General features: G+C 38.3%; 1 protein-coding gene across 3 annotated transcripts in view; it reads left to right on the forward strand.

Annotated features, from left to right (window-relative positions):
• The window catches only part of LIFR (LIF receptor alpha), a 79610-nt gene that overhangs the window by 27281 nt on the left and 34616 nt on the right, over positions 1 to 17713 (forward strand). For all 3 annotated transcript variants that reach the window (XM_027520369.1, XM_027520370.1, XM_027520368.1), the window contains 4 exons: positions 1051 to 1187; positions 8286 to 8449; positions 14615 to 14789; positions 16845 to 17099. In XM_027520369.1, coding sequence (XP_027376170.1) covers positions 1051 to 1187; positions 8286 to 8449; positions 14615 to 14789; positions 16845 to 17099 — 731 coding nt within the window. The remainder of the gene's footprint in view (positions 1 to 1050; positions 1188 to 8285; positions 8450 to 14614; positions 14790 to 16844; positions 17100 to 17713) is intronic.

A 17713-nucleotide genomic window follows, 5' to 3' on the forward strand; every position in this document is an offset into this window, starting at 1 on the left:
CTGTTAAATCACACTAATAACCACCGCAGGCCCCACAGAGAGAAAGTTATCCTGGCCCCAGGAGTTCACAAGAAGCAGATCATAACGATGCTGTGGATTAAGTGCTGATGGAAATTGTCTGTGACGGTCTGAGGGAACACTGACTAAGGAGTATGAGGTCCAGAGAGGCTGTCAGAAGCATGGTTGTGGAGTAGGAATACTCAATTTGCTCAGCAGAAATAGGACAAAAAGCCATTCCAGCCGGGGAGGATATTGGGTACAATGGTATTAATGTGTGAAACGCCTGATTTATAGAATTCAGGTGGTCTTGTGTTGCTGGCACATAAAGAAACCTCACAGGTGAGGTTGAGAGGAGGCGAGCCGACCCTTTCAAGTCCTCAGTCCTAAGTGAGTAATGTGAGGAAGCCTGTGTGGAACAGGGCGGGGATGCAGGAGGCACCCAAAGTCCTTTTGCTTGAATTAAAGTTTTTATGGAAAGTTAAAAATGTATGTGAATAACAGAGCGTATAAACATGCCCTGTGAAGATACAAAAGCCCATGGAACCACAGAGGAAAAACTGACTTTTGTCTGAGAGGTAATGGGTGGGAACTAGAAGCTCTTTGAAAGCAGAGCTGATGAGAACGTTTGTATGACTGAACCATGGGCCAAGACAGAGGAGCAGACAGGCTGAGTTGAAGTCCCAGTGATGGGAACCCTGTGATGATGGGGTCCACAAGTTGGGGGCAGGTGTGTGAGGTGGGGGACAAGCCTGCCCAGAGAGAGTTGGGGTGGGGCTTGAAGGGCATGCTGAAATCCTGAGTTTCTGGAGAGAATCATCTCTGCTTACTCTGTTTACTTTCTGATCCAATCTGGTTAGTTTTACTACCACTACATTGATGGACTTACCACTTTCCTCTCTTTTTTCAGTCTTGAAATGCAATATGACCTGTCATATTTTTGTATACAAAAGAACATAAAGTATTTTTCAGTGCATCTTTTGTCAATCAAGTTTTTATGAAAATTGCACTCAATTTTATCTGCTAATTGAATTTTGATTTCTTATATTTCAGGTCCCGTACTTGTTATCTATTGGAGAAAAATACTACAATCCCACCTCTTTTACCTGGTCATTATGAAATAACAGTACACCCATTATATGAGTTTGGAAGTTCCAAAAGTAAATTCATACTAAATGAAAAAAACATTTGTAAGTATTTGAAAAGAAAATTGATTTGAAAATATCTCAGAATGGTGCCTTTGTTAATATTGTAATGCTTTATAGTTGACAGAAATGTACCATTCTTTGATATCTGTTGTTATACTAATACTCCATGTACCCAGTGATCACACTTCCAACTGTGGAGCACAGGCAAGAGCACAATGAAAGCAGACTCTTCCTCTGGTCAAGCAGATAGATGCTGCAGAGGCTAAGGTCCTTCCTGCAGTTGGAAACTTTTCGCCTCCCTGTCTACTTTGTTGATTCCTGCACGCCCTTCAGAATTGTTTAGCCGTCTCAAGGAACTAGTCTTTGACCATCCCTGCCCAGAGGAGACCCCATTCCTTTTGGCAGTCTGTATTTCTCTTTTGTGGCATTTCTCACAATTGCATAAATAATTTATTATGTAAGTAGGTGCTCCCTGTGTGTTTCCCTTACAAGAAAATAGGCTCCCCAAGGGCAGAGACTCTGTCTCCTGCCGCTAGTGTCTAGTCCAGTGCCTTGCACTTCGCCAGTATCTTTTACAGATGTGTTGACCGAATACCTAGGATATAATGCTTCGAGCTGGAAGTGTGAATAAACCCAGGCTGATGGAAATGGAAATTTTTCTGTGTAGTGAGATCTTAAAAACCCTAGTTGTCTTGACTCTTTCAATGATTGGCTAAACACGTGTATTGCCTTCTGACAACTATTATGGGATGGTGTTATATTATAGTGAGTCTTACAAGGATGACTTATGCTGAAGCAAGGGAAAGAAAATATAAGTGATCTTTCCAGTTTTACAGACAGAATGCATGTTTGGAATGGTCTGTGTCTGAGATGGCACAGATTTTGAAAGGATAATAACAAGCATGCTGTCCAGGAATTTAGAACCTGTCTCGTTTCCTCTCATTTTCTGGCTGGTGTGGGGAAAATGCTGTTTAAGGCTGTCTTCAAGATAAAGGAGAGAAGAGCCATGTGTGTTATTTTCTTTCTGTAGTTGTACGTGAGATCCATGTGAGATTATTTTGTATAGATCAGCCACGATGCCAGTACCTGCAAAGAAATATTGTTAATACTTGTATTTTGTTAAATAGTGTTAATTACATGTATTTTCTGTGTGTGTGTATATATATATATAAACAGTAAAGTTTATATTACTTTATAATAGGCTTACCAGACTATATTGAGTTTCAAGTCATTATGTAAATCTCCATTTTTATAGGTTGCATAGTATTCCATTGAATGGAGGTACCATAATTACTTTGTCATTGATTTATTTTTTTAGCAAATTGTATTTTATTTTTAGCAAGTTAAATTTTATTTTTTAGCTTATTATACTACTTATTATAATCAAATGTGTGTGTATGTGTGTTTGTCACTTGTGTCTGACTCTGCAACCCCATGGACCGAAGACCACCAGGATCCTCTGTCCATGGAATTCTCTAGGCAAAAATACTGGAATGGGTAGACATTCCCTTCTCCAGGGAATCTTCCTGACCCAGAGATTGAACCCAGGTCCCCTGCGTTGCTGGCAGATTCTTTACCATCTGAGCCATTAGGGAAGCCTCATTTTCTCATTTTAAGTAGAGGCCTTGTAAAGCTGAACTAGATTGATGTCTTTTTTTTTTTCCCATTTATACATACACATGTATCTGTGCTTTTCAGATTCTTTTCCCTTGTAGGTTGTTACATAATACTGAGCAGAGTTCCCTGTTCTATACAGTTGCTATTATTGTTCAGTCACTTAAGTCCTATCCAACTCTTCATGACCCCATGGACTCCAGAACACCAGGCTTCCTTGTCCTTCACTATATCCCAGAGTTTGCTCAAACTCAGGTCCATTGAGTTGGTGATGCCATCCAGCCGTCTCATCCTCTGCCACCCCTTCTCCTCTTGCATCCTCAATCTTTCCTAGCATCAGGGTCTTTTCCAGTGAGTCGGCTCTTCCCATCAGGTGGCCAAAGTATTGGAGTTTCAACTTCAGCCTCAGTCCTTCGAATGAATGAGTATTCAGGGTTGATTTCCTTTAGGATTGACTGGTTTGATCTCCTTGCTGTGCAAGGGGACTCTGAAGAGTCTACTCCATCACCACAGTTCGAAAGCATCAATTCTTTGGCACTCAGTCTTCTTTATAGTCCAACTGTCACATTCATACATGGCTACTGGAAAAACCATAGCTTTGATTATATGGACAGTAGGTCCTTATTAGTTATCCATTTGAAATATAGTACTCTGTGCATACCAGTTCCAGACCAGGTGGGAAGGGTAGCAGGAAGGGATAGTTAGGGAGTTTGGGATTGTCAGTGATTATTATCATTGAGATTTTTACTTCTAGTTTTTCAATATTATATCCAATGCTTTAATGAACATTTTTTGCACATCTACGTTGCTGAATTTGTGTGATGATTTTCTTAAGCTAAATTCGTAGAATTGGAAATGCTGTGTTGGAAACATTCCCTTTTTATGACTCTTGACGTCCATTACCACTTGTTCCTCCAAAATTTTGAATCTTTTTGCATGCTCGCAGACATCATATTAGAGCACGCCTGCTTGGCTGCATCCTGGCCAGGACTACGCATATTGTCCTCCTCTCTTAATTTGGCCACTGCAATCTGATGGCCCCCCAAATTACAGCATTGTTGTTTTTATATTTCTGTGTTTACTTTTTAAAAATTATCTGTCATTTTTATTCTTTTTCTGAGCTATTTGTGTCCTTTGTAAATTTTCTCTCATGTTGAAATTTCATATTTCCTTCTCAGTTCACAAGCACTCTCTGTATAATATGATTATCAATTATGTCCTATTTGTTATAAATCTTTTCCCATACATATTTTCCTAAATTTAAACTTTGTGGTGTTTTTCACACCACAAGTTTTCATTTTTATATAATAGAATCTCATGATATTTGGGGGATTTTGGTTTTGTTATCATGCTTAAATCTTTTATCCATCTGGAATTATTTTGTAGTGAGGTATGAGGAATCTAACTTAATTTTATTCCAGATTTAAAAAAATTTCCCCAGGACTCCATCAAAGAGCCAGTTTGTGTTGTCTGCTTTTTTAGTAGGGAGTAAGAACATTCCATCTGGAAAACTACTTGAAGATAACAGTGTTAGAAAGGCAAATCAGGACGGACTCTAGGTAACATTTGATTAATAGACCAAATCTTACAAAGAGTTATTAAGAGATTAAAAATCTTGCAAAGACTTATTTTTGTGCTTGTCATTGTCAGTTAGAAGTTTATTGTGCATGCTAAGTCGTTTCAGTCATGTCTGACTCTTTGTACCCTGCAGTCTGCCAGCTCCACTGTCCCTGGGATTTCCCAGGCAAGAATACTGGAATGGGTTGCCATTTCCTCCTCCAGGGGACCTTCCTGACCCAGGGAACAAACCTACATCTCCTACATTGGCAAGCGTGTTCTTTACCACTGAGCCAGATAACATTTTTAAATAATGGTTCTGATCATGATTAGAATATTAGATAAACAGTATCCCAGTGCTAAGTTATTACTACCACTACCCAAGAAAACAAACATCAAATTACATGAATATAAGAGAGGGAGGCAGGTCCATCAGTAAACCTTTGAACATTTATCATGTGCAAGAGATGCTGTGAAATGGTATGGAGCTGTACATCAGAAGATTTGGGTACTTTGGCAATTTGCTGCTAAGTAAAACTATGAGAAATTAAGTTTTTTCCAGATCTTAAGATCCTTTCAAAAGTATACATACAGAGCAAAGAAGAGATTTAAAGTATATACATATATCTAATAAACTTCTGGGCTTCCCAAGTGGCACCAGTAGTAAAAAGCCTGCCTGCCAATGCAGGAGACAGAAGAGATGCGTGTTTGATCCCTGGGTCAGGAAGATCCCCTGGAGGAGGGCATGGCAACCCACTCCAATATACTTGCCTGGAGAATCCGCATGGACAGGGAACCTGGCGGTCTACAGTCCATAGGGTCACAAAGAGTCGGACACAATTGAAGTGACTTAGCACGTACAATAAACTTCTAATTGACAAGGACAAGGACAAAAATAAGTCTTTGTAAGATTTTTAATCTCTTAAGTTTCTTTGAGGCAGAATTTGTCTGAGGCGGAATAAATACTGTGGATCCTTTTAGAAAGACCTGGGAAAGCTCCCATCTTCTGATGTCCTAAGGAGGAAGGGACGTGGAGATTATGGGCAAAGATATACCAGCTTCACAAATAAGACTGATAATATTTTTTTCTAGCTGAAAAGTTTCTAGAAAGCAAGTTAACATTGTCCTCAAGTGCATTTTAGCTGGAGAGAAAGGCAGATGACAGTTCATGGGCGTTTAGGGGAGCTTCCCAGGTACATGAAAGCAGTTTACTATGAAATTGTGAAAAGAAGTATGTTTAATCTTTTCACTTGTAATTATGACTGCTTCTGTTTTTAGCTTGAAATATTAGCTATGACTTGGGTTTTGAAGAATAGACTACTGTTGTTTTCGATAAAATGTTAATCATGTGTACTTTTCAGAGAGGGAAGCATTTTAATAGATGAGTGTTGCCTTAATAAAATACTCTGATGTTGCATAATTTTAAGTTACTATATTGTGACTTCTTGAAATATTTGAAGGATCCAAGTTCTTGGCAGCCTCTGCTCTCTGTGGTTGCCCTGCCACCTTGAACTTGCCCCTTCTGGCTCTGAATCAGTTTGTTGCTCCTCATTTGCTCCTTCTTTTTTTAAAAGCAGTTTCCCACTTAAACTTCTCCTATAAAGAATCTTCCACTGTCCTTAGGTAGCTATATAATGGTTGTAGTTCAGTTACTAAGTCACGTCCAACTCTCTTCGACCCCATGGACTGCAGCACGCCAGGCTTCCCTGTCCTTTACTATCTGAGGGTTCACTCAGATTCATGTCCATTGAGTTGGTGATGCCACCCAACCATCTCATCCTCTGTTGCCCCTTTCTCTTCTTGCCCTCAATCTTTTGCAGCATCAGAGTCTTTTGCAGTGAGTCGGCTCTTCACATGAGGTGGCCAAAGTGTTGTAACTTCAGCCTCAGCATTGGTGCTTCCAGTGAATATTCAGGGTTGATTTCCTTTAGGATCAACTGGTTTGATCTCCTTGCAGTCCAAGGGACTCTTCAAGAGTCTTCTCCAGCACCACGGTTTGCAAGCGTCAGTTCTTCTGCACTTGCCTTTCTAATGGTCCAGCTCTCATCCGTACATGACTACTGGAAAAACCATAGCTTTGACTATACAGACCTTTGTCAGCAAAGTGATGTCTCTGTTTTTTAATATATATGCTGTCTAGCTTTGTCATAGCTTTTCTTCCAACAAGCAAGTATCTTTTAATTTCATGGCCACAGTCACTGTCTGCAGTGATTTTGAACTTACCTTCACCTTAACTGTCATTTGAGGAGAGAACAGGCAAGAAAGAGCCCTACCTACTAGAAAGCCTGAATTTTATAGAACGGGCTCATACTGTGTGTGTTTTCCACTGACTGACCCCCTAAGTTTTTCCATACCGTACTCATCCCTTACAAAAACTTGAAGATTTTTAAGAATTCCTTAACTCTTTCTGCTTTTTTTTTTTTTTTTCTTTTTTAGTTTACCAGTTTTCTCTCTGTGAGAGGCCCTATCCTTGAGCATGGTTTTTCTCTTTACCTTTTGTAATGCAGCTACAGAGCCATTTGCCCTGCCAGCATTGTTTCTTAAGAATTGATGGCACCCTCACCACCATCAGTGATCTTTTCTCAAACCTTCTGAACTCTGTTTTCCTGGGCCCGGATGACAGCCCATTTCTTTTGATCTTAGTGATCCCAGATTTTCTCTGCCTTTTGCTGCTTCCAGATCTTTTGCTCTCAGGATTCTTGCTGGGTTCTCTGGTTTCTTGAAAGTGTGACTGTGGGTCACTAGCTCTCAAGCTTTGGCTGTTTTGTATCTGTGTATTAGGTTCATTTCTTTAGCCGCACTCGGGGAGTTCCTCTTGAGTCTGTGTGCATGCTCTCACTGGTCCCTGTTCTTAGTGTCTGCTCCCTGCTTCAGTGATGGTCTGTTCTTCCTTGATGCTTAGCCATGGCCTGGTTCCCACCTCTCTTCACAATGGTCCCTGGTTCCTTTTGTGTTTCTGGGCTGGTGACTTGAAGAAATCTTAGATGTTTCCATGTTTTATTAATACTAATCCTTCATTTCTTTGAAATGTCCATTAGATTTTTCCTTTCTTTTCCATATATGGCATCCTGAGCCGTATCCTTTTTACCATAGCCTGGCTGTCTCCTGCTGGGTCACGTTATCTCTTTCTCAGTTCCCTACAGGCCTTTTGCCCACCACTGCAAACTAACCTTTCTGAAAGACTTCCCACATCCTGCCAAGTGCTTCTTCGATCTGCATGGAATCCCATTGGCTTCCTCATCTCATTACCACCATATTGCTGCTATTTACTGCTGCCTATGCCAGTTGTGGGCTTCTCTGGTGTCTCAGTGGTAAAGAATCTGCCTACCAATGCAAGAGACTTGGGTTCGATCCCTGGATTGGGAAGATCGCCTGGAGAAGAAAATGGGAACCCACTCCTGTGTTCTTGCCTGGGAAATGCCATGGACAGAGGAGCCTGGTGGGCTGTGGGGTTGCTAACAGACACAACTGAGTGACACCAGCGTTCAATGCCAGTTGTAGTTGACTGCGTCCGGAAGTGGGTGACTTTCCCTAGTGTGGAGACTGTGACATTGAAGACGAGTGGGGAGGGAGCCGAGGACGCAGAGGGAAAGCTTTGCCAAGGCCAGCTTTACATAATCCACACACTGGAAGCTCTGTCACTTCCCTCTGATGTTGCCTGTTTGGAGATCCCAGACCCAGTGACACCAGAGTGTTGTGGGAACCCAGTCACTGTTTGTGTTATGGATTTGAAACAGCTGGCTGGTAAATAATTTCCTCAGATTTGGCTGATGAATCACTGGGAGCTGCTTGTACAAATAAATACATATATTTATTCTCTTTTCAGTACTAGGTATAAGAATTTGCTTTACTCCTTAATTATTTTTAGATCAAGAAGGAATAGAGCTTAAAATTAGTTGATTAATGGAATTACAATATGAAGACCATTACTTCTTTTACTAAATTTTATCTTTTGTCTCCTTTTTTAAGCCTTAATTCCAGAAACTCCAGAGATCTTGAATTTGTCTGCTGATTTCTCAACTTCTACGTTACACCTAAAGTGGAATGACAAAGGTTCTGTTTTTCCACATTACTCAAATGTCATCTGGGAAATTAAAGTTCTACATAAAAAGAATATGGAAATTGTAAAATTAGTAAGTTTAAACAAAAATAGATTTTCTCCTATGACACTAAAGAAACTGAATAATTTTTTTAAATTTTAAAGTGAACCTTTTGATTATTAAAGAAGTAGATCAGATATCCCTTTGGAATTCATTAAAAACTGTATGCTATGACTATAAAAAATCACTAAATTAATGAAATAATGTAACAATTATAGAAAGTTTAGGAAATTAAGGGACGTGTAATCCATGATTCTGCCACTTGAATATAATAAACAATATATTTGTGTATTCCTGTCTAGCCTTTTTATATGCATGTTTTTGCATAAATGGAATAAAAATATACATATAATTTCATTTACTTATTATAAATGTCTAACATTATAAATATAAATGTTTTGAAACATATTTAGGCATAGTAATTGTTGAGAAATTTTGCATAAATCTGTAAGTTTGAATTTATCTCAATCCAAAATAACATTCTTATATTAGTAGTACTGCTTTTTTTTTATACTGTTTATTAATAGTTACTTTATGGTCTGTCTGCAGTTTGTTCTTTGTCTGAGGAATAATGAGACATAGTAGTAGTAAGACGGGTTGACAGCTAGTATGTGGGAATTCCCTCTTTATTCTTTTACTCTTTAATGCACTTGACTTATGCCTAGTTATAGACTTAAGAATTAGAAGAACATGATTTTACAATTTTTTTGCCAAAGTTTATAGGTAAGATAGTACAGATAATAAATAGGGTTATTCTGTATTTCATAGTTACAATCTTATTTTTCCTTATAGACACCCTATATATTACAACCTTGAAGCAACAGCAGCCATAACTGTGGTTATCATGTATCCAGTGCTTCTGGTGTTACTGACATTGATGTGAAAGCTCTCTATATGTTAATAATTTGCATCTTCACAACAGGCCTCTAGGGGAGGCACTGTTAGTATCATCCCCATGTTACAGATTCAGATATAGAGTCTCAGGAAGATATTAAGTGAAGGAGCCAGGACTCAGACCCCAGCTGACAGTTGATTGCAGAGTCTGTGCTCTCCCTTAACCAGTAAAGTTTATATTACATAATCAGCATTGTTATCTTCATCTACGATGCCCTCCCTCTCCTTTTCACCTGTGTAAACTGAATACCTATTTCATGAGCCAGGTCAAATCCTTATTTTGAAGCCCATTCTAATTACCTCAATCTAAAATGCTCTCTCTTTTCTTCAATTATAATGTCAGTCTGATTTGCAGCCTTTGATATCATCTAGCATTGTTGTCTTAGAACTATGACTTCTTGAAAATTCTATTGTGTAGCTTTTTATTATGGTCTAACATTTGTATTTTGGGTTACTAATTACCAGCTTAGGATGACTTCTCAAAATCTTTTTCTTATTTGTAAAGTAGTGCTAATATTTGCTGCAGTAAATGATGTGATATTTATAAAGCTACTTAACAGCTCTTCATTGTCATTACTTCCTTTGGGGAATAGGTATTTTTTCCCCTGACTTAGGGATGCTAGAATAAGAGGGATACTGTTTGATATGTAAGTGAAATCAGGCAGAAATGAATGGAGATATTATTCTAGGTTGTGTACCTCACTGCCACAAGATGCATAACAAGATAGCAATGTCAAAATAGTAATTCCCTACTTTGGGGAATATGATCTTTGAAGAAGAATCGCAAGAAGCAAGAAAAATAGCAATAGAACAAATTAATTTTAAAACGTTATTCCTTTGCATAGTAAAATGTGACATTTTTATTTGTTATTATATTGTTAGGATTAGTATTTAAGACAGAATTGCTTGTAATCAGTCATCCTATGACAGATTATAATGCTATTATTTTGTAATAGTTTAAAGATCACTAAAGATCATAAAACACTACTAATATAAATGTTTCATTTATAAGTTTCTTTTATAGTGTTTCACTTACAACTTGAAGATTTCTGCCCACAGCCTCACAAACAGCTGTGGAAGCTGTGCTCTGCACAGACCAGAATGTGCGTGACACCTGGGAGTTATGCAGGCCCCTTTCCTCCTCTTGTTTTTCCTGCCTATAAACAATGCATTTAAGTTCTTTTAGCTGATTATTTATTGTCTCCATTTTTTCCAGTTAACACACTTATGTTACTCTTCCTTTTTTTTTTTTTAAGTTTTCAGTTCAGTTCATTCAGTCGCTCAGTCATGTCCAACTCTTTGTGACCCCATGAATCGCAGCACACCAGGCCTCCCTGTCCATCACCAACTCCCAGAGTTCACTTAGACTCACGTTCATCGAGTCGGTGATGCCATCCAGCCATCTCATCCTGTGTCGTCCCCTTCTCCTCCTGCCCCCAATCCCTCCCAGCATCAGAGTCTTTTCCAATGAGTCAACTCTTCGCATGAGGTGGCCAAAGTACTGGAGTTTCAGCTTTAGCATCATTCCTTCCAAAGAACACCCAGGACTGATCTCCTTTAGAATGGACTGGTTGGATCTCCTTGCAGTCCAAGGGACTCTCAAGAGTCTTCTCCAACACCACAGTTCAAAAGCATCAATTCTTCGGCACTCAGCTTTCTTCACAGTCCAATTCTCACATCCATACATGACTACTGGAAAAACCATAGCCTTGACTAGATGGACCTTTGTTGGCAAAGTAATGTCTCTGCTTTTTAATGTGCTATCTAGGTTGGTCATAACTTTCCTTCCAAGGAATAAGCGTCTTTTAATTTCATGGCTGCATTCACCATCTGCAGTGATTTTGGAGCCCCCAAAAATAAAGTCTGACACTGTTTCCACTGTTTCCCCATCTATTTCCCATGAAGTGATGGGACCAGATGTCATGACCTTAGTTTTCTGAATGTTGAGCTTTAAGCCAACTTTTTCACTCTCCTCTTTCACTTTCATCAAGAGGCTCTTTAGTTTCTCTTCACTTTCTGCCATAAGGGTGGTGTCATCTGCATATCTGAGGTTATTGATATTTCTCCCGGCAATCTTGATTCCAGCTTGTGCTTCTTCCAGCCCAGAATTTCCCATTTTAAGTTTTAAGCACTGTTTTATTAACTTCCCACAATGAAAGATAAGAATTTAATCACTTCTCACTTCCCAGCCACAGACACACTCTCCCATGCACATGCACTTATACATGTGCTCATGCTCTTTCCACTTCCTGTTTTTCCAATATGATTCTGTTATAATTTTTGGTAGGCCAGTAATCATTATTTGTGTTATGATTATATAAACACTATTCATAACTGAACCAAGTACTGTATACTGTTCTTACTTTTCCTTTTTGGGAGAGGGTACATCTTTTCATATTGTCTTATGCTTTTAGTTTTACTTCTCTGCTTCATCAATTCTAAATTCTTTCTAGGTTGTATAAATCTGTCGAAATGTTCAAGCACATTAATATTTTATCGGTTTTGCCTTTGTGAATAAATCTCTCTGATGGCCTTCTGAGACTTACTTCCCAACCTTTGTCGTATAAGAGTTCACATGGATGCTGCCAATATTTGTAAAGCACAGAGTGTGATAACTAGCTAAGTATTCTCATGGCCAGAGGTTTCTCAGAAGCTCCAGAAGCCTCCACTTGTAGTAGCCAACCCTTGGTTTGAAGAGATTAATACCTGAGCGTGCCTGTAACCTACTCAGGACAAACCTCTATGTGTTTCAACACATTTGTTAGAAAGCTATGGTTCATCCTCATCCCGAGGATTCCTTTTTTATTTTTCTTATGATGGACTCTCTTTTTCCTGAATTCCTTGTCTTCATCTTTCTCATTTTGGTAGAAGCTTAAATTTATTTGCTGTTTATTGTTGATACCCTGCTAACTGCAGGTAGCTTGCAAGTATATTTTATTCAAAAAATTTTAATTAGTTTTCAACAAAATTAAAAGACTGTCAATTCCAAATGTTGAAAAGATCCAGAACAATCAAAGTTTTCATACCCTTCTGGTAGGAATGTAAAATGCTACTTGGTAAAAACATTGAGACTCGACATTTCTGACAATGTCTTTATTCTACGTTCACTCATGATTGCTAGTTTAGCAGGGTATGGAATTGTAGGTTGGGAAATTTTCTCAAGATTTTGAAGCCATTGTTCTACTATTTGTTTCTTATTATGGATTTATCTTCATCTGTTGCAGTGGACATTCATTAGGCCCCTTTCAGTCTGAAAACACATGCCTGTCAGCTTGGGATATTTTCATATTTTATGTCTTTAATTTCCTCTGTTTTCTCTTTTTTTCCTTAGAATTTCTGTTCTTTAGAGACTGGACCTTTCTAACCTTTTCTCTAATTCTCTTAGTATTCTTACATCAGTATTAAGACTTCTTAGCATCCTTAGCATCAGTATCTTATTTTCTGAGCAATTTTTCCTAAACTTTATCTTGTGCTTTTGAAGTTTTTATTAATGCACTTTTTAATATACAAGAGATCCCATTTTTATTTTTAGTCATTAAAAAAAATTTTTTTATCATGTTCTTTCATAGATGCAGTATCTTTTCTTTGAGGATATCAGATTTCAATTTTTTATTTTTCTTTTCTATGCAGTCTGTTTTTTCAAGCTACTTTTTTCTTTATTTTGAACTTTGACTTTCATATTATAACTTTTTCTCACTTTCTGGTCGTTCTGATTGCTGCTCTTATTTAAATGAGAGTCTTAAAAAATAAAGCAAGTCTAACTGGAACTTCTTTTTGCCTGGGTGGGACTTGTTGACTAGTGCTTCATTATACTTGTTTAGGATGGACTGTCAGGCTGTAAAAATCTTAATATTATTTTAGGTTTTTATCTTGACCTGTTCATATACTCCTTAGAAAAGTTTGTTTAGACTCTTAACCTAGTGAATATGTACTTGGCTGTCAGAATCCTGGGTGCTGAGTAGGGGAGGAAGGGAGGAGTGCCCCAGCCTTTAGAATGCATAGTGAGCAGTCTCCCTGTTTTTAGTATGGTATTCCCCATTGTTAGTTCTTCCTAGGGTTATTAATTCAGAGGAATTTTATTTCACTTTTACAAAGGGTTAATCTCCATTCTTTAGCCACGGTTAAGAATAGTCCTTTGGTAGAACAAAATGTGGAAGGGGATTTGAGTGCCAAATATATCTTCAAATAACTTTTAGTCAGGCTACCAGTTTGGCACCTTACCTGCACTGTGCATTTCCAGGATAACCTAGTACAACCAGTTCCTGAGCCCTGTGACCTTTTTATGATTGAAATCATGTTGTTTCTGACTTTCTCACTGGAAGCTTAAGATTCGCTCTTCTCAAGTCTTCTGAGTCAGTTACCTTTGCCCATCTGTTTTCCAGTGTCCAAAATCTTACTGGTGGTGTTTTTTCAATTTTTTTGCCCATGTGCATCTGTGCCTTTTTTTTTTTTTTAATCTTATACTGTTGTTAGAGGAATTTCATGAAATAAAGAGAATGAAATACATTTATTTAATCTGTTATTTTAAACCAGAAGTCCCAAGGTCACTTTTAGTATATCTTCATGTATTTGATTAAAATCTTCCCCATTTTCCACAACTGAAATTAAAATTTTTATATTATTATAAATTGCATATTTAAAAGTAAAATTTGAAATGTATGGTGCTTTTATAAAAAATATATCTAAAGTAATAGTTTATTTTGTAGAAATGCTCTTCTCTTTCTGATTTTAACTCTTGGAGATAAAAATCTATTAACAATTTTTTTCTATGAGAAATGGAGACCATTTTAGGCATTGGTGTATTTTCTCATGAAGTGTATTGCTGCTGCTGCTACTGCTGCTGCTGCTAAGTCGCTTCAGTCGTGTCCGACTCTGTTCGACCCCATAGACGGCAGCCCACCAGGCTCCCCCGTCTCTGGGATTCTCCAGGCAAGAACACTGGAGTGGGTTGCCATTTCCTTCTCCAATGCATGAAAGTGAAAAGTGAAAGTGAAGTCCCTCGGTCGTGTCTGACTCCTAGCGACCCCATGGACTGCAGCCTACCAGGTTCCTCTGTCCATGGGATTTTCCAGGCAAGAGTACTGGAGTGGGTGTTTTATAATATTAACATCAGTATAAAAAGAAGTAGGCCCTAAAGTTGAAGAAGTAAACATAAGTGAATACTGTTACTCCAACTCTCCTTAATATGTTATAGAAAAAGTTTTACTTACTCTGCTGGTAATTGTATACAGTCTGTTTTTTAACCCTAAGGAAAGCAGAACATACTATTTGAAAATAGAGTTTTTGTTTGTGTTTACTTTGTAGGTGACCTACAGCACAACTCTGAATGGCAGAGATACAATTCATCATTGGAACTGGACTTCAGACATGCCCTTGGAGTGTGCCATTCACTATGTGGGGATTAGATGCTACATTGACGATCCTCAGTTCTCTGGTCACAAAGAATGGAGTGACTGGAGCCTACTGAAGAACATCTCCTGTAAGTGCATATTTAAAAATTTTTGTTTCAGATGAATTAGATTAGTCTTGCTTAAGGGTAGGGCTGAGTTTAAGCTTTTAGTTCTCAACCCCATTTGGATGCATGAGGGTCACCTAGGGATCTTCCAAGTCTTCTATCCCAGAACATTTTGATTCAAAACTCTGAGACTTCAGAAATCTGTTTTTTTAAAAGAACATTCTGAGGGATTGGATAAATGTCCAGGTTTAAAAATCAGTTTGAATCAGCATTAAAGAACATTTAAGATTTTTATGTAATGATATCAAGTCCATATTTTTAAAAATTAGCTCCCAATTTCTTACCCATAGAGCAGACCCCTGTGAGCTGCAGAGTTATTGCAGAGAACATGGGAATCTGCAAGTTTACCCCAAATCATCTGTACATTGACCAAAACTCATATGCAGGTATAATGTTGGCAGTGTGAGAAAGGGCCTGGAATACTGTTGACAGTAAAATGAAGTCCTTAAAAAGGCTGGTGATCATTGTGGATTATTCACTCTAGTGACAATATGCAGAAATGGCCAGAGGAAGGAGGGACTAGGAGCAAGCAGATTAATAAGAATCTTGTAGTTCAGTGAAAGACAAGTATAAAGTAGGACAGCTGGGTTTAGAAATAAAAAGGGGGAGAAGTATGAAAACACTGAAAAGACAGAATTAGTGACTGTGTATTTGGTAGGGGAGAAATAGAGTCAAAAAAGGCTGTTGGTTTGGGCATCTTGGTATCTTGTGATTCTGCCCAATGAGACAGAACAACATGAACAAACTGGGTAGGAAAGATAAATTTCATTTTAATGTGTTGAGTGTTAAGTTTGAGGTAGCTGTGAAGTGGCTGGGAGCAACTTCTTATTGTCAGTTGGGAATACAAGTTCAGCTTCCAGGTGATTAGTTGACACTGGAGTTATCTAGTTAATCCCTGAACAACTGGGGGTTAGGGGCTCTGACCCTCCGTGTAATGGAAAGTCCATATATAATTTACAGTTGGCCTCTGCACCCGTGGAACCCCCATATCTGTGGTTTCACACCCAAAGATTCAACCAACCACAAATCCTGTCATATTTACTATTGAAAAAAATCCATGTATAAGTGAACCCAGGCAGTTCAAACTTATATTGTTCAAGGGTCAACTGTGTATTTGAGGATCGTTAACATACGTGATGTGAAATTGTTTAAATCTTGGAAGCTAACATAACTCAAGGAAAGAGCCATGAAGACCAAGGACAGATCCCTTAGAAGCTGGTATGAGGAGGGATGATGGAAAAAAGAGGCCAGCAAAACGAATAGCAGCCAGAGGGTTAAGAGTAGCAAAAGTCAGTAGTCTATACCCCAAGAGAGAGGGGAATTTTGAAAAGGAAGACTTTAGGTGACATACCAGATGCTCTGGAAGTTGAAGGAAAGATTACTAAGAAGTGGCCATATGATTGAGCAGTTGGGCCACGGAACCATTTTATTAAGTGTCAGAGTACAAGCCAGATTGCAGGAGATTAAAGAGTGAGTAGGTAGAAAGAAGACTAGAGATACTTTTCTTAAATTGGCTACTTAGGAAAATAAAAACAAAGGGGTGCTTCCATTAACATATAGTGAGTTGGGCTTTTTTTTTTTTTAAGTGCTTTTTAGGATGTGGAATACTTAACCATATATGTAGGCTAATGGAAAGTAAGACATCTGATCTAAACACATAGAGTAATTTCAAAGAAGTGGAATTATTTAACATACAGCTTTTTTTGGTGTGGATTTTTCACATGGTGGATATAAACCTGCTTAATATCAACCTTTGGACTTCTTAGATATTAATACTAACCTGTAACCATATACATTGATCTGCAATCCCTTCCACTCCCCCACTATCACCCCATCATAAATAAATAAAACCACACACATTTTTATTTCTTGTGTATGTCTTGCTCCTTTGAAACCTGGAGGGTGTTCTTTTTCTTTGAGTCACCATTATTTCAAAGTACCTAACTGTGGTTTATGTACACTGGGCTAATTTATGTAAAAGACTTCTAAAGTATTTATAATTCCTTTTGCTCTTTCTAGTGCCTCCTGATTCTCAGACTAAGGTTTTTCCTCAAGACAAAGTGATACTTGCAGGCTCAGATATAACAGTATGTTGTGTGACTCAAGAAAAAGTGTTATCAGCACAGATTGGCAGTACACATTGTCCCCTTATCCATCTTGATGGGGAAAATGTTGCAATCAGGATTCGCAATATTTCTGCTTCTGCAAGTAGTGGAACAAATGTGGTTTTCTCAGTAGAAGATAACATATTTGGAACAGTTGTTTTTGCGGGATGTAAGTATATTACTTTTTTTTTTTAAGAGTTCCTATTAATGTTTTTTGGGTCTTCTTGGAAAGCCTTAATGTTTTTTCTGGGGGATGATTTTCTTTCTTTCTTGTTTTTTTTTTAATTCTTTGATAAATAACATAAGAAGGTACCAGCATTTTTGCTTGTTTTCAAGCAAGTTCAGGTGAGTTCTAAGCTTGTTTTTTACATAATTGTATCTGTATAATTTGTGAAAGTGAAAATTGCTCAGTTGTGTCCAACTCTTTGCAACCCCATGGACTATAGCCTGCTAGGCCTCTCTGTCCATAGAATTCTACAGGCCAGAATACTGGAGTAGGTAGCAGTACCCTTCTCCAGGGGATCTGCCCAACCCAGGGACTGAACCCAGGTCTCCCACATTGCAGGAAGATTCTTTACCATCTGAGCCACCAGGGAAACCCCATATAAGAATATATGTGGTAGTGGTTTAGTCGCTAAGTCATGTCCGATTCTTGTGACCCCATGGACTATAGCCTTCCAGGATCCTCTGTCCTTGGGGTTCTCCAGGCAAGAATACTGGAATGGGTTGCCATTTCCTTCTCCTGTGGATCTTCCTGACCTAGGGATCAAACCTGGATCTCCT

This window comes from Bos indicus x Bos taurus, chromosome 20, assembly GCF_003369695.1.
Source record: "Bos indicus x Bos taurus breed Angus x Brahman F1 hybrid chromosome 20, Bos_hybrid_MaternalHap_v2.0, whole genome shotgun sequence".
NCBI classification, from domain to species: Eukaryota; Metazoa; Chordata; class Mammalia; order Artiodactyla; family Bovidae; genus Bos; species Bos indicus x Bos taurus.